The following is a 21723-nucleotide window of genomic DNA, read 5'->3' on the forward strand; positions in this document are numbered from 1 at the left end:
TTCGGGAGTGAGGTACTCGTTGGCAGGAAGTGAAACAGAGAGAGTGGAGCCCCGGCTCAGCCTGCTGGGCTTTCCCTTTGAGCCACTGACATGGCCGCGGCCAGCTGCGGAGCACAGCCTGCCTGGCTCCCAGCAGCGCAGTGCTGCAGCGCGACTACCCGGAGTGAAGGCCTTCGGCGAGCGATGCTGTCCGTGCCCCTGGGCCTGAGCAGCGGGCCCACTCCGCTCCGGAGGCTCTCCCTCCCCCAGGCCCGCACTGTGCTGCCCGGAGGCTTAGCTCAAAATGCTCTCCTTCTCGCTACCTTAGCACTGAAAAGTTTCCACGCTCAATCTGGATGCAGATATGTGTTCTCCCCAGGGGTCAGGTCTGTGCCGTGCCTGAAACAACATGTTTGGGATCCTAGGAATCGATTTCACAAGCGGGCGGGGACTGAGTGCCGGAGGCCGCCAGGGTTGGACTCCACGCGTGCTCAGCCTGCCCCGTTCGGGCCGTGCCGCTGACTCAGAGCTGTGGGCACAGCATCCCCAGCTCTCAGAAGCGAGGCGGAGGCTGGGCGGAAAGCCAGGGCAGCGTTCTGGGGGTTCCCTGCCGGCATGGCTGTGCCATCCTCTCCGCTTATCTCATCTTCCTCTCCTGCTGAAGCTGACACTCGCACACATTGTGGGTCATTTTAAAAAATTCCCAGCCCTGCTTTCTTCATCCTATTCCTCCGTGGTTTTACACTGACTGTGGAGAAACAAAGCTATTTGACACAAACAAAACATCAAAAGACAAGGACAGAACTGTAACTTAAATACTGGAACGAGCTGCCTTTAACAGTTTTCTTCCAGGAAGAAGGGCCACTCGGACTCTGGTGGAGATGTGGACCTCAGAGACATCAAGGAAAGAGCGCCAGGAAAACTTTGGGGCAAACCCCTGAGCACAAACCTCTTTCCCCGGGGCCTGCCGAAGGCCAGTTTCCCGTGGGAGTTGGGTTGCAGCCTTTCTCGGGGCTTTGATTATTGAAAACAATCACTGCGATGTGTTTGTGTTTGTTGTCCGAGGCCACTTCCTGGAAAGGTCACAGGAAAGCTGCTATTTTGCCAAAGTCCACAGAGAGAAACCAAGGCAATTCTCTGGGAGGGGGCCTGGAGGGAGGGGGCCCTGGGCGGGAGGGGGAGTGGATGGAGGAGGGCCTGGGAGGAGGAGGGTCATGGTGGAGGGAGGCCTGGGCGGAGGGGGCATGGGCAGAGGGGGGAGTGGGCAGAGGGGGCCCTGGGTAGAGGGTGGAGTGGGAGGAAGGGTCCCTGGGCAGAGGGGGCCCTGGACGGAGGGGTGGTGGCTGCCGCACGTGGGTGTTTGAGAGTTGTTGGTTGGGGCAGGGTCCTTGTAGAAACGTCTCTGCTTCTCCCCCTGGCCAGCTGTGTGGTTATGAGAAGAAGGTTAACGCCAGCTCACGCCTGTACCTGAGAAAGGCTAGAACTAGACCTCCCTGGCTCCCAGCTCTGTAGCTCTGCGGAGCCCCAGCTGGCAGCTGCCCTGAATGCGCGCAGCCTGCCTTTCTGGGAGATGCGTGTAAGCGTGGGTTCAGATCCTCACCTAGTCCCAGGCCGGCTCCTCCTGCCTGTCAGTCATCAGACACTATGAGCACCAACGCCTGCAGGGCTTCCTGCCTGGTCCTTTTCCTGAACACCGAACGCTAACACCAGGCTAGGTTTGCTGCGCACGAAGGAAGCCTGAGCACGTGAAGGCAGGCGGGCCGGCAGGCAGCACCCCGAACCCAACCCCTCTGGCACCCCATCTCTCTCCGCAAGCAGCTGCAGCGAGGCCCGGGGCGGTGCTGCTGGCCGCGCTCCCGGCCGAGGCGGGGGACAGAGGAGTGGAGACTGGCACCTAGACACCTAGATCGTCCATGTCCACTTGCATTGCGTTGACCCTGATTTTGTCTTGTTGCCACTCTTGTTGCAAGGGAGGATGGGAAATGCAGTCTGTGTGGGACGGGATCTGTTTGGTTAAGAGTCTGGTGGCTCGGTTGCGGGGAAGCAGGGAGGACAGGTGGAGGTGAAAATGATGGCCTTTGCCACAGGAGCTTCTTTCTGAAGCGTCACTAGTCCTGGTTTAACGTAACCCTGCTCACTAGCGGTAAGGTACTGGCCAAGACACTGCGCCTCTGAAATATCTTCTGCCGTGTGATCCGTGAGACCTGCATACTGTTCCCACCGTGGGGTAAACAGCAGGAGAAACGCCCAGTGGTTAGCACAATAGCTGTCACTATTGCACTAGGCCCCGCACCGACATTTGGGCTTCATTCGCTGACCAGCCTTAGGGTGCGCAGTGCTGGCTACTCCTGCTCGTGGAGTCCTGCTCCTCGCACACCCCTCCCGGAACCCCGTGGGCCGGGCTGAGGCCGGCTGGGGACACGACACACTGCTGGTGTCCGGAGGCACAGGTGCTTGTTCAGTGCTGATGGGACGTTTCTGGTAGCCAGGTGGCCTGCTGAGCCAGAGGGTGGGATAGAGGTAAAGCTGAGGAATAGTAACTTCCAGAAACATGCAGAGACCTATGCAGCGTAGGAAGAGCTTAGAGGAGAAGCCCCAGCAGATACCAGCTAAGGGGAGACTCTGCTCCTCATCGTGGAGTGGGGCTCAGGCCGCAGCTCTGAGGCCGTGCCTCTGCTGGGCCTCCTGCTGGGGAGGCCCCTGGACCACAGTTTGCTCCACAGGGGCAGCCCTGCCCCGAACACCAGGACCATCTGGGCCGGCTGTGAGCCACCGAGGACCCATTGCTCCAGGGGCGGAGCACCGGTCACACTCCTTCCAGGAATCGGGGGCGGGTGGTGGATTCAGTCATCACTCCCAACTTCCTACTAGGCTCTCAAGCATCACTGTTGCCTGGCACTTTCGGGCCTGGGCGTTGTGGAGGCCATGAAGGCTGTGACAGAGACAAGAAGCAGGTGTGGCCGGTGGTGTGGCTGCTCCCATTTTTTTCCCTCCTGCTGTAACTTTGCAACTCCTCCCACTGGAGATGGGGCACCTCCCTGCCCTCGTGATGGCAGGTTTGGCCATGTGACTTGCTTTGGCCAATGGAATGTGGGCAGACAAGAGTGAACCCGACCTGAGCAAGGCTAACAAACCACCCCAAAACCGAACAGCCTAAAGCAATGTAATTTATTCTTGCTCACAAGTCTGGGGTCTGATGGAGGTTGGCCAACCTACTTTAGGCTAAGTTAGGGTTGGTGCCAAGCTTCAGATGGCATCCAAGTCACCACGTGGCTCTCACCTTCCTTGGACCAGTGTCTCCTGGGAGATGATCTCATGTGATGGCAAAACACAAACAAAGTGAGCAAAGGCACTCACAGCCTTGCTCGTGTCATGCCGGTTGTTCTGGGCTTTCTGCCATTCCAGGCCTGGGCTTTTATATATATAGGTGTTACCTCGATAAATAGAATAAAAAGAAAGCAAATGCAATAGCATTCATGGGGCATTCACTCATTAAAAAAAAAAATCTTTAGCCCTAGCTGATTTGGCTCAGTGGATAGAGCATCATCTTATGGACTAAAGAGTCCCAGGTTCAAGTCCAGCAAAGGGCACATGCCTGAATTGTGCCCAGGGGTGAGCAGGAGGCAGCCAATTAATGCTTCTTTCTCATTATTGATGTTTCTATCTCTCCCTCTCCCTTCATCTCTGAAATCAATAACAATATATTTTAAAAAGAATCTTTATTGTTGAAAGTATTATATATGTCCTCTTGTCCCCCCATTGACTCGTCCTAGTCTACCCTGCCCCCCCCCCCAGCCCAGCCTTCAACACTATACACTCCTTTAGTCATTCAACAAATGGAAGGGAGGGTATAACTGTGAATAAGATAAAGTAGGATCCTTGTGCATGTAGAGCTTACCTTTGAGAGAGGGGAGATGGACCATGAGTGCCGTAGAGAACAACAGAGCAGGAAGCACAACATTGAGCGTTGGAGCAGGAGGTGGTGCTGATTCACACAGGAGGTCCAGAAGACCTCACCAGGGGGAGATCTGAGCAAAGACATGGAAGGGAAGGGAAGGGAAGGGAAGGAAATGGAAGGGAAGGGAAGGGAAAGAAAGGGAAGGGAAGGGAAGGGAAGGGAAGGGAAGGGAAGGGAAGGGAAGGGAATGGAATGGAGGGGAAGAGAGGGGAAGGGAAGGAAAAGGAGGGGAAGGAAAAGGAAGGGAAGGGAAGGGAAGAGAGGGGAAGGGAAGGGAATGGAGGGGAATGGAGGGGAAGGGAAGGGAGGGGAGGGGAAGGGAAGAGAAGGGAAGAGAGGGGAATGGAGGGGAAGGGAAGGGAAGGGAATGAAATGGAGGAGAAGAGAAGGGAATGGAGGGGAATGGAGGGGAAGGAAAGGGAAGGGAATGAAATGGAGGGGAAGAGAAGGGAATGGAGGGGAATGGAGGGGAAGGGAAGGGAATGGAAGGAAAGGGAAGGGAAGGGAATGGAGGGGAAGGAAAGGGAATGGAATGGAGGGGAAGGGAAGGGAATGGAAGGAAAGGGAAGGGAATGGAATGGAGGGGAAGGGAAGGGAAGGGAAGGGAGGGGAATGGAGGGGAAGGGAAGGGAAGGGAATGAAATGGAGGAGAAGAGAAGGGAATGGAGGGGAATGGAGGGGAAGGGAAGGGAATGGAAGGAAAAGGAAGGGAATGGAATGGAGGGGAAGGGAAGGGAAGGGAAGGGAAAGGAAAGGAAGGGAAGGGAGGGCAGGGACTCTGGGAGAGACGCTAGGTATGGAGGTCCAGCCCATGGCCTTTGGGAGCACTGTGGGATTCGACATTAGGTGTGTTTAGTGGAGACAGCTCTAGAGAAGCAAATCTCCAGATTTTGAGTTTTCTTGTTAAAAGTGTGGGTGAACGGTTTCTTTTATTGGGTGAAGTTCCCAGCATCTGCCCTGGGAGCACCTTCTCCCTTTGGGTGCTGTGACCCTGTGACCCTCTGTCTCCTCCTCTAGGCTACAAACCACAGCCCCTGGGCCTTGGGATGCGGCTGGGAACGATGCTCACCTTGTGCCTGTGGATGGCGGGTGTCTCCGCCTTCCCCGTTCAGCCCGAGGCGCACACGGGTAAGGAGGGCTCTCAGCGGGAGGGCTTGTCTGGGGCGCAGGCATGTAGCTAGGGAGGTTTTGCTGTTCGCAAAAACGAGGTGTGGGTGCCAGAGGGGAGGGTGTGGAGAGCAAAGTGGGTCAAAGGGGCCAAACACGTAGTAAGGAAAGGAAACTAGATTTTGGGTGGTGAGCATGTAAATGAGCTCACAGATATCAAGTTATAATGTCCTATACCTGGAATATATATATTGTTGTTAACCAATGGTGCTTCAGTAAATATAGTAAAACTAGAGGCCTGGAGCATGAATTTGTGCATGCTCCGGTCTGGCCAGCGTGGTCTGATGGGGGCGGATCAGGGTTAGGGCCATTGGAGGGGGAGGGACTGAGGGTGGTTGGCCAGCTGAGGGGGGCCGGATACGGCCGGTGGGCTGCCACAGTGCATGTCACAGCCACCCGTTGATCTGGGCTTTCGCCATTCCAGGCGCTGAGCTTTTATTAGAGAGACATTACCTGGATAAACAGAATAAAAAGAAAGCAGATGCAATGAAGGGCGGTCTGGGTGCTCCTCAAGCATCCTCCTTTTTGCTGGATGCAGGGCCATGGGTTGTACCCACACACCCATGGGGACTGAGCTCGGTTTGTGTCTGAGCTCAGCTGAGAGCCACTTCAGTAGTAAGAGTGGCCCAGCGAGAAGCCTGGCAACCATTTCTCTCGTTATTCTTGGTGAGCCTGATTTAACTTCCCCACAAAATCCGTGGAGAGCAAACCTCAAGTTGCCAGCTGAGAGCTTTGAAACCTTTCTACCAAAAGGGTGAGAGGGCCCAGAGGGCACCTCGCTGCCAGGGGCACTGTGCCTCAGGTTTGCCATGCGGGGGGGGGATACCACCAGGCCTGACAGGTCTCTCTTCCTCAGCGGCCACAGGGAGCTGCCAGGACCTCGGCAAACATTTCAAAACCATCCTCCGGGTGGAAGGGGAGCCCGTGATCCTGAGGTGCCCCCAGGAGCGGTACTGGCCGGGGACCGCGGCCAGCTCCCGTGGCACCGTGACCTGGCACCGGAGCGGTTCTGCGGGGCCGACCCCCAGGGAAGACGGGCGAGTGTGGGTCCAGGACGGCGCCCTCTGGATCCTGCCCGTCCAGCAGGGCGACTCAGGCACCTACCTCTGCACCATCAGGTAGGCGCTGGGCCAGGCGGGTGGGCTCCGAGCACTGCTCCAGGAAGGCCTGCATGTCCCTGTCCTCGCCACGCTCCCGAGATGCTCCCTGCGAGGCCACCAGTGTCCTCAGGGCGCCCTGGCCCCCACGCAGGCCTCGCTCAGACGCCACCGCTGGGCCGCCGTGTGTAAGCAGCACTCGAGCCCCACGCGGCTTACCCCGAGGGGTTTTCTTCCTCTGACACAGCCTGTGTGGTTCCTGTCTGTCTACCCCAGGTGTGGGAGCCTCCTCTCTGCCCGGGGCCTTCGGCTGTCTGTCACAGCGCCCACGGGCATACGAAGGCGCCAGCTCGGAAACTAGCCTGCGGGGGGCCAGGCGTTCGCCGGCTCTCCCCGATTGCGGTGCCCCCGGCCCCCCTCAGAATGTGCGCTCCGGGCGGAGGTGTGCTCCAGGCGGGGACGCGGTCCCTGGTCCCCGGCCATCACAGGAGCACGAGGGCAGAGCCTGACGCCCGACGGATGAGACATGAGCACTGCTTCTCTGCGTGTGAGGGAACACGCTCACGCTCGGAGTTCTCCAGGAGCTGGAGTGGAGCTGGGCCACGGGCGTCCCTCTCCCTCTGGGTCCTGGTGCTCTTCCCCCTTAGTTGCGGCAGCGCATGCGAACAGAACATTTACATTACACACCGCTGAGCTGTACAGCGGTGGGCTCAGCACGTCCTCGCTGCTGGTACCATCACCGCCATCGCAGAGCTCTTCCTCTGCTCCCACTAAACAGCCACGACTGCACATTCCCCTCCCCGGCCCGGCTGCCGCCACCCCGCTTTCTGTTGCTGTGGGTTTGACTCCTCGAGGACCTCCTTCGAGTGGAGTCACCAGCACCTGGTCTTTGGTGCCTGGCTTCCTTCCCGTGTGTTTCCTGTTCAAGGTCATTCCCGCTGTGCCATGCGCAGGTTCCACTCCTTTCTAAGACGACGTCCCATGCATGTGTAGGCCGCCCTTTGGTGGCCTGTTACCTGTCAGTACACTTGCCCTGCGTTTAGCTATTGAGAATAATGCCTAACGAGCCCGGCACACACATCTGTGGGGCCGGTGGGTCCCTGGGGAACCGGTTAGCTTTCTGAGGAGCATCTGCTGCTGGCCACCGTGGCCGCACTGCTTTGCATTCCCACCAGCAATGTACAAGGTGCCAGCTTCTCCTCTCCCCACCCACACTTACCATTTTCTGTGGTGTTTTTTTAGGGGGGATATGCTAGCCATATTTTCTACCATCCCATGGACTGCCTTTGTACTCTGTCGATAATGCTCTTTTAATGCACAGAAGCTTCTAATTTTGATAAAGCTGTTTGCCTGTATTTTCTTTGGTTGCCTGTGCTTTTGATGTCACATCCCAGATATCACTGCCATAGCTAATGTCTCAGAGCTTTCCCCTGTGTTTTCTCTGAGATGTGTATTGTTGTAGCTCTCCTGCTGTGTCTGAGCGTTTTGAGTTAAATTGTGTAGATGGTGTGAGATCACACTTTCCCATGTGGCTGTCCAGTTTTCCTGTTGGGAAGACAGTCCTTTCTCTGGTGGGCGAATGGCCTTGGGCTCTTGCTGCTTGTGAAGGAGAGAGTCCTGGTGTAGTGCTGGGGATCTCGGAGACTCCGTGGCCCAGTTTTCTGAAGGACTGGCGCCGCCTGCTGGCCTGGATGGGAAGTGCAGCAGCTGGCCTCTGTCGGGGCTGTGCCCTAGGCTGCCCCATGCCTCCCCATCTGGCAGTCTCAGGCTGCAGGAAGAAGCCCTCTTCATGAGCACTGGCGTTTAGAAAGAGAACCAAAGGTGACACTCGAAGCACAGAGGGATTACTAGTGCACAGCAGGGTTTCAGACAACATCAGCCCCAGTGCTAATTCCCAGATGGTGTGTGTGTGTCTGTGTGTTACCTTCTGTCAGTGAACCCTGCCTAGGAAGGAAGCCAAGCATCTCTCATTTCTGTGTGAGGGAAGAATGTGTATGTGTGATTTTACAATAGTTATAAATATATAATTTTTGTTTCCTTTCTAGTGCAAAACAAAACAAAACATAACAACAACAACAACAAAAAACCCACCATTTTTTTTCCCCTAAGGAGCACTGCTAGGAAACCTAAAAGTGTGTTTTAAAAAAGAATAAAATGTGGAGCCAGAATGACAAGGATGTGAATCTGAACCCTCCATTTTCCATCGTGGTCTGATTACTTGGCAATTCCGGCCTCAGTTCTGTCCCGGGGAGGTGCTGGGCAGGCCGGCGACACGGCTGGGGGAGAGTCTGGTCAGGGGAACGGGCGCGCAGCCGCTGAGAACGCACTTCCCCCACGGCGATGCTTACTGCCCTGGAGTGACAGTCTGCAGAGATCAGGGGACATGGCTGAGTCATGTTTGTCTCACAGGAGGTTTTTTTCCTCCACTAGAAAACCCTAGCCAATACTCTTGTTTTATTTCCTGTTCTAGAAAAATGGAGATCTGGAAACCCGTATGTGGGCCAAGCTTTTGAGCACGGAGTTTGCCTGGCTGAGGGCTAGAACTCTCTTCCCATCCAAGCCTGGGATCCAAAGGACTTAGAACCCCCAGCAGCTGCCACAACCCCCTCTGGCGTTACAGCCAGAGGGCATGCGATTGCCCTGTGCCTGCGGCTTTTAAAGCCTGAGGTGTAGCACCGCGAGCCTTTCTGTCAATGGGGGAAGCCATGCTGCCGATCATGACGCTCTGAGTCTCCGGGTTTCAAACAACAGGGCGAGGTAGTCACCCCAGCAGCAAGCAGGATGGCTGGGCACATGCCTGGGGACTCAGACTGAACGGGGTCTCTGAACCCAAACATAGCATGCTCTGAGGGGCTCCCTGGTGAAGTGACTGCAGTCCAGTAGCTGCCCCTCTCGCTGTGGGGCCAGGATGTGCAGTCCCACTGTGTGTGCAGGACGGGAGGGTGGTGAGGAGAACAGCATTAACGACTGCCCCCTCTGGTTGTGGGGACTTCGTACTCCCTGGGGAATGAGAGTGGCCAAGGCATGCCGCCCACCCTCTTCCTGCTGGGCACTTTCATGGAGTACCTTGCTCCAGGGGGATCCCCTCACCAACAATGTGGACAGGTTTGTCTATAAGCGTTTCCAGGAATACCAGCCCAATTCAGGGTTTTCTCAGGGCCCTGCTGGGTTTCTGCCTTGGTTTGACCTCTGAGCTATGTGGCCTTAGGAAATTGCTTAATTTCTGTATATGTAATTTTCCCACCTAAACGTGAGATGCTCATGATTTCTAGCTCTTGGTGCTGGCGAGGGAGTGCGGGATGCGTCAGCCCCAGGCAGCCGGCAGCCTCCTCGCCTCGGGGTGCCGCTGGGGGCGCAGCTGCCCTGGAGGGTGGTCCTCGCTCACATCCCTCGAGGTGCACTTTGTCAAGGCAATAATTAACTTTGTGTTTCTTTGGGCATAAATGTTTGCTCGGCTCTTAGGGTCTTAGGCAGCTGGAGACTCAGTGAGATCGTGATAAAGCTCAGTTGTAGGTCAGACCCTTTGTCCTCTTCCACCTCCTCCCTGTTTCTGGACACGAGCTGCCAGTACCATTTCCCAGTCCTAGGGTGCTGACGGAATTATGATATTGAGATTACAGTTAGCCCAACAACAACAACAAATTAAAATCCAAACAAACTCACTGAGTTAGCTTCCCCCAGGCAGTGTCACACATCTTCTCTAGATTTTATGCTAAGTTCTCAGCAGTTTTCTGAAATTAGACCCAGCTAATGGCTATTCCCTGAGAAGGACTTTTCTTTATATAGATGGTGGGTCTCAGGAGCACTTCCTGTGTTGGGATCTGTTCCCTGACCCAGGAGCACTTCCTGTGTTGGGATCTGTTCCCTGACCCAGGAGCACTTCCTGTGTTGGGATCTGGTCCCTGATCCAGGAACACTTCCTGTGTTGGGATCTGTTCCCTGACCCAGGAGCACTTCCTGTGTTGGGATCTGTTCCCTGATCCAGGAGCACTTCCTGTGTTGGGATCTGGTCCCTGACCCAGGAGCACTTCCTGTGTTGGGATCTGGTCCCTGACCCAGGAACACTTCCTGTGTTGGGATCTGGTCCCTGACCCAGGAGCACTTCCTGTGTTGGGATCTGTTCCCTGACCCAGGAGCACTTCCTGTGTTGGGATCTGGTCCCTGACCCAGGAGCACTTCCTGTGTTGGGATCTGGTCCCTGACCCAGGAGGCAGGCGCTTTGCTCAGGGAGCTCCAAACCTGGGGGGTGTAGGCCTTGGTGGTGTTGCGATCAGGCTGGTGAAGGGTCTTCTGGGAAAAGTTCAGAATATATTGTCATTTCGAATAACATTTGTGATATGGTGCTTGCTTTGCGCTCCAAGGATTCAAAAAGATCTGGGATCGAGTGTCACCATACTGATAAAAAAATGCAGCATTTAATGGGCTGGGAAATTGTTCTTTACTTCATTTAGATTTATGTTTACTTTGCCTTCGCATTTGCTCCCTTTAAATCAGAAACGCCTCTTATTGTGACCAGATGACCATGGACCTCAAGGTGCTGGAGAACACAGAAGCTTCGCTGCCCGCCGTCTCCTACCCGCAGGTGCTCACCGCCGCGGCCTCGGGCTTCTTAGTGTGCCCTGAGCTGAGTGAATTCATCAAGAACAAAACTGACATGAAGATTCAGTGGTACAAGGTACATTTCTGACAAGTGGTGTTGAATTAGTATGCATTTCACTGCCACAGGAAATACAGAAATGCCGTTCTGAAGATATTTCTGTTTTTCAAACCAGTTAGTTTTAAAGGACCGTGTTCAATATGCTCTGGATCCTCGTGTGGTGCATTCTCAGAATGATGATTTGAGAATATGGAATGAGTCCCGTGTAAATAACAGCTGAAAAAGACAGCTTTCCACTCTGTTAAAATTCAGAAAAACAATTGTTGGTTAATTTAATAACGTACGCACAACTTTTGGTCAAAGGAGTAAGTACAAACACACTTTCTTCTCTTGCCTGGCCGAGCAAATATTTCCATCAGCTCGTAGCAGGTGGGCCAGGTGTGGGCAAACAGCCGCAGGCCACATGGAGCCGTGGCCTGTTCCGCGAGGGAGGCTAGTTCTCACCCTTTAAGTGGCTGAAAAGTGTAAAAGAATCGCACTCTTTTATGACAGTGACGAATGGGACCCCAGCTCCTGCGCACAGGGAACACTGTGCCGGCCAGGCCGCCTTTCCCGCTGCAGGGAGAGCTGGCTGAGGTCCGAGGCCATGCTCACTGGGGCCTAACACACTGTCCGGCCCCTCACAGAGACACCCTGACACAGATCGCAGGCTGACATTGGAAAGACAGTTACTGGCTTAATCGTGGACAGAATTAGATCCATGTAAAGTATGTATATGGAAACGAGACAAGGATATATTACACCATGTACTAACATGTTTACCGAAGCACTGCTCATAAGAAGATACTGGAAACAAGAAAACGCTCACCATTAGGGACTGGTTAAACTGATTCCATCCCATAGGAATGGTGGGCTATATAAGTGTTTACAAAACACATCAGGAAAAATACAATACTGCTGTAGTTTAAAGACTTTAAATGACATGCTATATTTCCTAGTTATGTAAAAACATGGTTTAATATATTCAAAAATATGGAGGACTATACATTGAAATAACAAACGATGTTTCGGGGATAAAGGATTCACTTTCCACTTTTTCTAAGTCAGTGCTACATAACGGTTTTATGTTGTTCTACTTTGCTAATGGCAAAGGCACTTCCAGAGGGAGAGAGGATAAGAAGGTAGGGACGTTCATTTATGGATACATGTGCTGCTCCCCAATCTATACTCAGTCCATATAAACCTAAATTTCTAGAAGATTCTCAATTAACATTATTAATTTTGTCATAATTATTAAAATGTGCCTTTTTAGAAAAGAAATGGGTTAGCTAGTGACTGGTTTTACAATTTCAGGTATCTGTGTATTATATCAATGAGCACTGCCAACGCAAAGAAAGGAGGAGCAAGCAGCCAGCCCCATGGGGCTGCAGCCCAGCCAGGGACTGGGTTCCTTCTTGGTTAGGGAGAGGCTGTGCCTGTGGAGGGCGCTGGCGTTCCCCACTCCGGGTTGAGCCCTGTTTGTTTCCACTTGGCTGTGTATAGCCTTGGCGGGCTGATTTCACCTGACACCTGCTCCCTCTGGGAGCGGCCGGGAGCCGCGAGGCCGGGCCCTGTGCCTGCGGCCCTTAGTGGGGCTGACGGACCCTGGAGGCCGAGCCGCTGGAGGGATGTCCCGTGGTCTTAGTGGTCCTCCTGCCCTCCCTAAAGCTGCCCGTTCCCAAGCCCGTACCTGGCACAGTTCTGTCCAAAGGCGCTGCCAGGCAACCACAGGCCAGACACGACTACTTTCCCTACTTCGCAGATTAGAGAACAGAGATGCACAAATGTAAGACCTTGCCAAGCCTGCACAGGGAGAGATGGGAGATGGTGAAGCCAAAACCCTGAGCCGGGAGCTCCACCCCAGTGGGGCAGGCAGCCCTGGGGGCCGTGGAGGATGGCTGCTGGCCCAGGGGGCTTGTTCGTAGTCCTCCTCACGTTAGGAACAGCAGCCTCTCCTGCTAGTCGAACAGACGGAGAGCACAACTCATCCAGCTGTGTCTGTGCTCCCGTTCGGAGAGAGGGTGACATGGCTCATTGGCTGAGCACAGGCACCCTGTTCTCCTGGCTGCCCCCCCCCCCCCCCCCCCCGCCCGCCCACTGCTGCTGGAGGCCTCGCCCTGTGCAGGAGCCACACCGCCTTTTGTCCCATGGAAGGTGTGGCCTCGCTCCTCACATTTAGCTTTTCTTACCATTTGTCCCACCTCTCTACCAACTCCTAAAATTGAATTAATTTTTAAATAATCACAGCAACACCATCTCCCCTGAACACGGCTTTCCGGTCGCCATGACCACAGAGTGGGACTCTTTCCCAGCCCCGAGGCCCACGGCGGCTGTGAGGCCAGACCTGTATTTGTATTTTAAAAGGTTTACTCTGTCAAAGAGAGTCCCTCCCCCGTCCCCTCAGTGCTGGAGCATGGTGCTTAAACACATTCAGCAGGTTTGTTTTCTATGCTAACAAATTCCCTCTCCCAAAACAGGTAAAATATGTCCAAAGTACAATATTTGCAAAGTAAGTAACAAGACAAGTCTTGGCTGCAAATTCAACACTGACAGGTAGTTCGGGCCCCATTCCAGCTGCTGAGGTGCGGTTGGTGCAGAGCGTAACTTCTGGAAAACATTTCCCTCAGGACTCTGTCCGCCTGGATCCAGGCAGCGGGAGGTTTGTGAGTGTGAGAGGGACCACGCGCCTACTCATCCAGGACGTGTCGGAGGAGGACGCGGGCCGCTACCGCTGTGTGCTGGCCTTCGCCCACGGGGGCACGCAGTACAACATCACCAGGAACATCCAGCTCCGGGTCCGCAGTACGTGCTGGCCCTTGGGCCCTCCGCCCTGGCCCTCAGGCCTGTGGAGAGCAAACGGGCACCAGGTTTCCTCGCATGTCTTTGGTGTGAAAGGGAAACGCACGTCCACTCCCTTAAAGCACCGGGCTAGGAAGAGGTGTGAGTGAGAGGCAGAAAGCAGGGTGGCATTTGAGGGAGTCCCTGGGCACCAAGTCTGTGGGGCCAGCTGTGGTCCTGGGAAGGCAGCCACCAGCATGGCAGCCACTCTGTGAAGGGCTGTGTGTAGGGCTGTGTGCAGAGCTGTGTGTATGTAGGGCTGTCTGTAGGGCTGTCTGTCTGTAGGGTTGTCAGTAGGGCTGTGTGTAGGGCTGTGTGTGTGTAGGGCTGTGTGTAAGGCTGTCTGTAGGGCTGTCAGTATGGCTGTCTGTAGGCTGTCTGCAGGGCTGTGTGTAGGGCTGTGTGTAGGACTGTCAGTAGGGCTGTCTGTCAGTAGGGCTGTCTGTAGGGGTGTCTGTAGGGCTGTCTGTCTGTAGACTGTCTGTAGGACTGTCTGTAGGGCTGTGTGTAGGGCTGTGTGTAGGATTGTCTAGAGGGATGTCTGTTAGTAGGACTGTCTGTAGAGCTGTCTGTCTGTAGGGCTGTCTGTCTGTAGGGCTGTGTGTAGGGCTGTCTGTAAGGCTGTCTGTCTGTAGGACTGTGTGTAGGGCTGTGTATAGGGCTGTCTGTCTATAGGGCTGTCTGTCTGCAGGGCTGTGTGTAGGGCTGTGTATAGGGCTGTCAGTAGGGCTGTCTGTCAGTAGGGCTGTCTGTAGGGGTGTCTGTAGGCCTGTCTGTCTGTAGAACTGTCAGTCAGTAGGACTGTATAGGGCTGTCTGTAAGGCTGTCTGTCTGTAAGGCTGTCTATCTGTAGGGCTGTCTGTAGGACTGTGTGTAGGGCTGTGTATAGGGCTGTCTGCAGGGCTGTCTGTAAGGCTGTCAGTCTGTAGGGCTTTCTGTCTGTATGGCTGTCTGTAGGGCTGTGTGTAGGACTGTGTGTAGGGCTGTCTGTCTGTAAGGCTGTCTGTCTGTAGGGCTGTCTGTAGGGCTGTCTGTAGGGCTGTGTGTAGGGCTGGGTGTAGGGTGTTCTGTCTGTAAGGCTGTCTATCTGTAGGGCTGTGTGTAGGGCTGTGTGTAGGACTGTCTGTAGGGCGTTCTGTCTGTAAGGCTATCTGTAGGGCTGTCTGTAGAGCTGTCAGTAGGGCTGTCTGTCTCTAGGGCTGTCTGTAGGACTGTGTGTAGGGCTGTCTGTCTGTAAGGCTGTCTGTTTGTAGGGCTGTCTGGCTGTAGGACTGTGTGTAGGGCTGTGTGTAGGTCTGTCACTATGGTGCTCATTGGGTGTTTCTGGAAGGCATGGTGATGTCGTCAGTAGAAGCTGCTCCTGGAGGCAGGTCTAGTTGCCCTGGAAGCAGGGTTGGAGCAGTGAGTGTCCAGTGGCTTAGATGAGCTCTGCAGGGGATGCTGTGAACAGGACTGACCATGTGACTGCGTTTAGCAGGGAGGCGCCCCCAGGCGGGACATCGGGATGGCGCCGGGTAAACGGTGTGCCAGTCCTGGGGCAGGGCTGCGTGCCTGCACTTTACACACCGGGCCTCTGCACAGCTGGGTCTTTTAAGGCATCAGAGCTGTGGGAAGGCATTAAGGTTAGATAATTGGCCTGTGAGGGGGAAAGGTTAACTTTTCCCAACAGAACCCAGAGATTCAGTTTCCCTGTTACCCATGAAAGCAAATGCTGGTGAGGGTGCCATCATTTCAACTCAGCTAGGGGCGGGGGAGTGAGGGGATAGAGGCGGGGCGGCGGGGAAGTTGGGGGGGCGGGGGAGGGGATAAGGGATAAGGGAGGGGATTGGGAAAGACAGCCAGGGCCTGCTCAGGGCCTCCCCTGCTCCCTGTGCTGCACAGGGACACCAGGGGGCGCCAGCCCCCATGTTAGCTGCGGGGCCCTGCTGGCTCCTGGAGGAGGGGCACAGCCGCATCCCTGGGGCTCTGGTTAGACACTCGGAACTTGGGCCCCATCCCAGGCCCAAGGATTGGAGTAGGGGGCCAGGGAGCGGAGCAATGTGTCAAACAGCCCCCGGACTGCCCCCTCCGACCCGCCCCCAGCCAGCTGCACCCCGTGGTGTGTGTGTGTGTGTATGTTGGGGTGTGTGTGTTGGGGTGTGTGTTTATGTGTGTTGGGGGGAAGGGGGGGAGGGTACAGGGGGTGAGGCACACTCTGACACCCCCCCCCCCCCAGGCTGCTGGGCCCTGGGCCAGGCTCAGCCGCTCCCCGAGGAGCAGCAGGGAGGGAGAGTGGGGGGCCAGCTGCTTGCCCACCCCAAGCTGCTCTCTGCCCCTTCAGGTGAGCAGTTTGTCCAGGCCACTGGGAGACCTGCCTCCTGGGGAACCAGGTTCTGACTCCTAGGAGGCCCACCTGGGCCCCCAAGGGGGACCCCTCAGCAGCCCGCGGCCAGGAGCTCGCCCTGCAGCAGCTCACCACGGCTGGCCGCCTCTCCTCCGAGCCGCAGGTGCCGGCTGGCAGGGAGGGTGCAGGCAGGGAGGCATTTTAGGGCAAACTGACTCGGCAAAGCATGGGGACAGTGTGCACGCTACCTAAGGATTTATTCAGGGAACAGGACTCACTGAGGAAGCCCAGGGCTGCCACGGAAGGAGTGCCGTGAATGGACTGCTGTGGCTGCTCCTGGCTCTCCTCCGGGAAGGGCACTGCCACCGACACGCTGTGGCCGAGCCAGGCGGTGCCAGGCTGGGAGAGGGGCCAGCGAGCTGGCAATGGCCGGGCCGCTGGACTGGAGCCCTTAACTGACCTTCTCTGCTGTCTCAGAAAAACAAGAGGAGACGGTGCCCGTGATACTGTCCCCGCACCAGACCATCTCGGCTTCCCTGGGTAAGGCCTCAGGGCCCGCGGCCTGCAGCCCGGTCTGGGCCCTGGGTGTGCCACGTGCCTGGGGTGGGGGGCCGCCCAGGATGAGAGGCTGAAATAACAAATGTGAGGGCAGCCCCGTGCCAAGCGGTTAGAAATGTGAGACAGGGGCACCTAAGAGGATCTAAACAGAAGACCTGGGTCATTTGGGGTGGAGGGTGGGGAGGGAAGCGGGGGCTGACATGGAGCAGGACCTGCCCTAAAACCAGCCTCACCACCCCTCTCATTCCCCCTAAGGCCCCATCTGCACCGTGTGCTGCTTACAGCCCTTCGCAGAGATGCTCATTCAGCCGACTGGCTGCAGTCCCCCCCCCCCCCCCCCCCCCCAGCTTCTTGTGCAGGTTGGGCTTAGGTTTAGCATGGTAACTGGGCACCTGGGAGAGCTGGTGGGCCCACCGAGGCAGGAAGCAGGGCTGCAGACTGAGGAGTCTCAGCCCGGGGAGGAGCGGGGAGAAAGGCTTCGCCGGGACCTGCGGGGGCCAGCGCCCATGAGGGAAACGCAGACGGGAAGGATTTGTCCACCCCTATCTCTTTGGGAACTTAAAACCCAACTCGCAGGAGCTGCAGGGCAGTGACATCAAGGCCAGCTGCACAGCACCCTCCTCCTCCGGGGTCAGGCTGGGCAGGGCTGCTCCTCCAGCACAGGAGTCCGGGACAGGGAGGGAGACAGCGAGCTGGGAAGGGTGTGGGTCAGCCTGGACGGGGCGGGTGGGGGCGTGGGTTGGGGGGCAGGCGGCTCGCAGGAGCCCAGGGGCCTGGGGAAGCACCTGCCTCTGGGCGTCTCTGCGGGCAGGCCGGGTTGGAGGGACTGGAGACACTCGGTAACCGGTGCCCCGGTCCCTCCAAGGTGAAGGGAATCTTCGGAGGGGACTGTTTCCTTCTAAGAAGGAGTTGGTGGTGTCTGAGACGGGAGGGCCCGCTCAGGTTTGCGGGGGCGGGAGGAGCTGGGCTCCCCCTGCGTCCAGCCGCTTCTCATGTGTCTGCGTGTCGCCGCCCACAGGCTCCAGGCTGACGGTGCCCTGCAAGGTGTTTCTGGGAGGCGGCTCGCAGGCGACCACCCTGCTGTGGTGGATGGCCAACGCCACCAGCATCGAGGCGGCCTACCCCGCCGGCCGTGTGCGCGAGGGCCCGCGCCTGTGAGTGGGGACAGGGTTTGCGGCCCAGGCGACTTGGGGCAGAGCTTCCTGAGACCTCCATCAGCGTCACGCGTTTTTAAAGAGACAGTGCCACATCCAACCTCTCAACAGGACGCACACCCTATATTAAAAATAATTTTGCTAGTATGAACTGCTGGATTTTTAGAATTTTAAAAATTGAGTTTGCTCAGAATTACCATCTGTTCTTGAGAAGCAAACTTTCTATATAAGAGCTGAGTTGCAGCCAACTCCCTGTCACTGAGGTTGCACTTTCTAGCTGTTTAATAAATGCTTGTTTCTTGATTTTTGCAATTAAAAATACTTGGAGTTAATATATTTCTATTTTCCATTCTGCAATCTGAGTGTCAAGCATTTTCACAAACCCTTAAAAAGTCCCGAGACTTAGCCACAGCGTCCAGGAGCCTGCGTGCCTGGGCTCCCTGGCGGCCGCGGTCTAAGCGAGGTTAACATTCAAAGTGAGAACGAGTCTGTTCTCAGAAGCAGTCACCTTGGAAAGGGTTTTCTCCCTTTAAAAACAGAACAAGCAGATCTTGTAACTGGGAACCTTCACACGAGGGAGGGAGACCATACGATGTTCCCATTATAAAGTACAGACTGTGAGACCTACAGGCCAGTGCCTGGAACAGCCTGAACTCCCATGGCCCCATTTCTGGGCGCAACGGAGCCGATCAAAATGATGTGTGGTTAGCACAATTGTTTGCAAGTCCTCATTGCGAAATCACATGCCTCCACTCGGCACTGAGTTCCCAGCGTGAGAGCCAGCAGTGGAGATGAGAGGAGGTCGGGACTCTGTTGAAAACTGGGTTTCTGGAAACTCCCTGCCCTTCCATATGCAAATGATTTGTTGGTGATGAAGTCAGGATTCCCAAAAGGAGACATTTCTGGCTCCTCTCCTAGCTCCTTGCTCACGGAGGGCCGTCATGGTGGACTTCCCATTGTCCAAAACAAGCTGCTCCGTGGCTCCTGGTAACGAGTGTCTGTCCCAGTGGGCAGCACCTCCACTTGTCAGCGTCACTGCTGCTCAGAGCCGCTGAGCAGCCCTGCCGAAGCAGGCCATACAACGGCCCGGGTGCCCAGCTTCCTTACCTTAGACCACGCGGGCCCCACCGCCCTTCTGGGGATGTTTGGGGCCTGGTAGACCCGCCTGACCGGACCGCCTGTCTAAGTGCGTGCTTTCTCCACAGGGAGTACTCAGAAAACAACGAGAACTACATTGAAGTGCCCCTGATTTTTGATCCAGTCATCAGAGAGGATTTGACCACGGATTTTCAATGTTTTGTTCACAACAGACTGAGTTTTCAGATGCTGCATACCACAGTCAAAGAAGGTACGGATTTCAGTTGCTTGGACAGGAAGCCTGTGGAATGTTCTCTGGATGCTGGACAAGGCTGCCAGTTCTCCAGAATCACTTAGCAAGTCCTGTGCTTCCTGTTAGCTGAGCAAACCTCTAACATTAGAACAAGGGTAGCGAGTTTCCAGGAATTAGAACAAATCTCTGATATTTTATGTGTGTGTGTGTGTATGTGTTATTTTTTTTGTAGGGTGGAGGCTGGCTTTAGGAGATTATAGTCAATAAAAATTTAAATAGCAAGCAGATTTTTGGAAAAGAGACAAAGTGGTTCTGCAATAAACCCTGGGAAAGCTGTGTCCTCTTGTGGGTCTGCGTGGCCCAGCAGGACCCTTGGGAAGGAGAGCCACATTCTTTATCCCCAAGCTGGGAAACCTTACCCCCAAGAACCAGGACTGGTAGATCCCAGGGCTCAAGGCGGCGTGTAATTACCATCACCAGTGAACAGGAAATAGAGTGAAAGGCAAATCAACCCAGTGCCCACGTAGGACATTTTAACAGAAGAGAGAAAGCCCCACGTTACCATTCGGACCAATGCCTTCTTAGTTTAGCTGAGCAGGAAGGAGACAGGCCCGGCGGGCATTCGGCAGCCCCAGTAGATGACGAGGGACCAGCCAGAGTTGGCCCCAGCTGTGAGGCCACCATCACGCCCCTGACCATGGGCAAGGTGAGGCTGGGCCAGGTCTCAGGGCTGAGAAGACAATTCCACACAGCCTGTCTCCAAAGGGACGGCTGCCAGCGTGCTCACTGAGCGCTTGTTGAAAATACAGGGTCCTGGGCTCCAGCAGGGCCCCGGGGAGGGCTGCAGGCTGCACCTGCACAGGCTCCTTCATATTAACGTCCTAAAGGCTGATGTTCAGCTCGCTTCCCTGAGGGGCTGGGGCTGTTTAAACTGGGAAATGGAGGTTCCACAGAGAGCACAGTCCACTGCTAGTGCTCAGATTCGTGACCCAAGGAACCTGTGATTGTCTGCCTGATGGTGGGACCCTCTAAACATTTCTGTCACGTGAGCATGTCCTCTGCTGAGCTGGCCATGACTGACCACAGAGGACTCACAGGTGCCTGCATTGGCCGCTCAGAAAAAGCATCACTCACTCAAAGCCTGTGGGTTTTAGGGTGAAAGAATCGCCCAGAGAAAATAGTGTGAAACTGTGTTGGGTCCGGGATGCACAGACAGACTATGACAGACAGCAGCTTCCACACGTGGCATTCTGGCCTCTTCGTCCGTGTGTCTGACCGCAGTTGTGTTCTCATGTCTCCTCGTAAACTTGTTCTTCACCATCTCTTCCTATGTTGTCATAACACACAGAAGCCAAGGAGCAGGGCGTAAAACAGCTGCATCCAAGCGATGACCTCCACATCTAACCGTCTGTTTCCAGTTTGTTTTCTTTCCTTTGTGACTATCGAATCCCGTGACACCCATGCTCACTGGGAAAGGGCAGCACTAACCCGCTTCTTCCCACCCACGTGCCAGCTGGCAGTGCATACCCGGTGGGGAAGCTGAGCAGACCCTCCGCTCTCCCTTTGGCTTGTTTCCATGACGACACAGAGGTCCTCCTCCAACGGGCCTGGTCCTGGCACCAGGACACACAGTCTGAAACTCAGTGCACGTTCATAAGGAAGACCAGCCTCCATGGCTCTCTGTCCCCACACCCGCATGCACTGTCCTTTCTGGTGAGAGAACGTTTGACCCTGATCTGACCTGACCTTTCTTCCAGCAGCTGCCACATTCTCCTGGGGGATTGCACTGGTCCCCCTCTTGCTGGTCTTCTTGGTTTTGGGGGGAATATGGATGCGCAGATGGCACAGACACAGGACTGGGAGAGCGTACGGCCTGACGACATTGAAGATTGGTCATCAAAGTGCTCACTCCTGTTCAAGTGAATAAAGGAAATAAAATGATTCACACACAGATGGAAGTCTTCCTTACGAGGGCTCTGTCTGTGTGAGGACCTTGTTCAGTTCTTATTTGTGGTTTGCTGTGGGCTGTGGGAAAGGCCACATATTCATGTAAAGTTTGTCACATTAAACAACGCAGGAGCCAGTGGGGTCAGAGAGTCCCTGTCACGGTGACCTATTTAAACGAGTGAGGTACTCTTAGACCCGAAAAGAATTGAAAATGTCAAAATGCGTTTGAAATTCACTTAGTTATCATTCAACAAGATACATGAAGAGTGTCTGGGCTCTGCTCTCTGGGAGATTCACACATACAGAGAAAGTTAGCTGCACTTGCCTCTTTGGGAGGATGGAATTTCACTTCAAGACTGGGAAGGATAGTTTACAAATGCTAAAACTCAAACTGGTGGATTTTTTCAAAAGGATGATCCAAAAGGAGCAATTAAAATCGAGTAGACTTGTCAGGAAAATACATCTTAGAATACGTTAGTGAAATAGACCCAACCTCAAACCGAGTTCTAAAAAGAAAGAGAAGGGAAGGGATATTGAGGTAATTGCATACGTAGTGGAAAAAAATATTCAGAGCTTATATGCCAAAATATTTCCAATTCGATTACTTTATCTTTTAAGAAATCCTCACCCAAGAAAAGTTTCCTATTGGTGTGTGTGTGTGTGTGTGTGTGTGTGTGTGTGTGTGTGAGAGAGAGAGAGAGAGAGAGAGAGAGAGAGAGAGAGAGAGAGAGAGACA

The 21723-nt window shown here is 55.0% G+C and overlaps 1 protein-coding gene across 1 annotated transcript; it reads left to right on the forward strand.

Moving 5' to 3' along the window:
* Positions 1-4959: 4959 nt before the first annotated feature.
* IL1R2 (interleukin 1 receptor type 2) lies at positions 4960-20998 on the forward strand. The gene is made up of 8 exons (XM_036454029.1): positions 4960-5065; positions 5961-6222; positions 10696-10876; positions 13465-13639; positions 16476-16538; positions 17575-17710; positions 18916-19058; positions 20801-20998. Exons 1-8 carry the CDS (start codon positions 4984-4986, stop codon positions 20965-20967), a joined length of 1209 nt encoding a protein of 402 aa, XP_036309922.1. The 5' UTR covers positions 4960-4983; the 3' UTR covers positions 20968-20998.
* Positions 20999-21723: the final 725 nt, after the last annotated feature.

The sequence above is a fragment of the Pipistrellus kuhlii genome, unplaced genomic scaffold (assembly GCF_014108245.1).
Source record: "Pipistrellus kuhlii isolate mPipKuh1 unplaced genomic scaffold, mPipKuh1.p scaffold_m20_p_27, whole genome shotgun sequence".
In the NCBI taxonomy this organism is placed as follows: Eukaryota; Metazoa; Chordata; class Mammalia; order Chiroptera; family Vespertilionidae; genus Pipistrellus; species Pipistrellus kuhlii.

Coding starts and splice junctions, on each gene's coding strand:
- IL1R2 (XM_036454029.1), top strand. CDS start 4,984: ATGCGGCTGGGAACGATGCTCACCTTGTGCCTGTGGATGGCGGGTGTC. Junction 16,539..17,574: donor GACCATCTCGGCTTCCCTGG/GTAAGGCCTCAG, acceptor CGCCGCCCACAG/GCTCCAGGCTGACGGTGCCC. Junction 19,059..20,800: donor GCATACCACAGTCAAAGAAG/GTACGGATTTCA, acceptor TTCTTCCAGCAG/CTGCCACATTCTCCTGGGGG.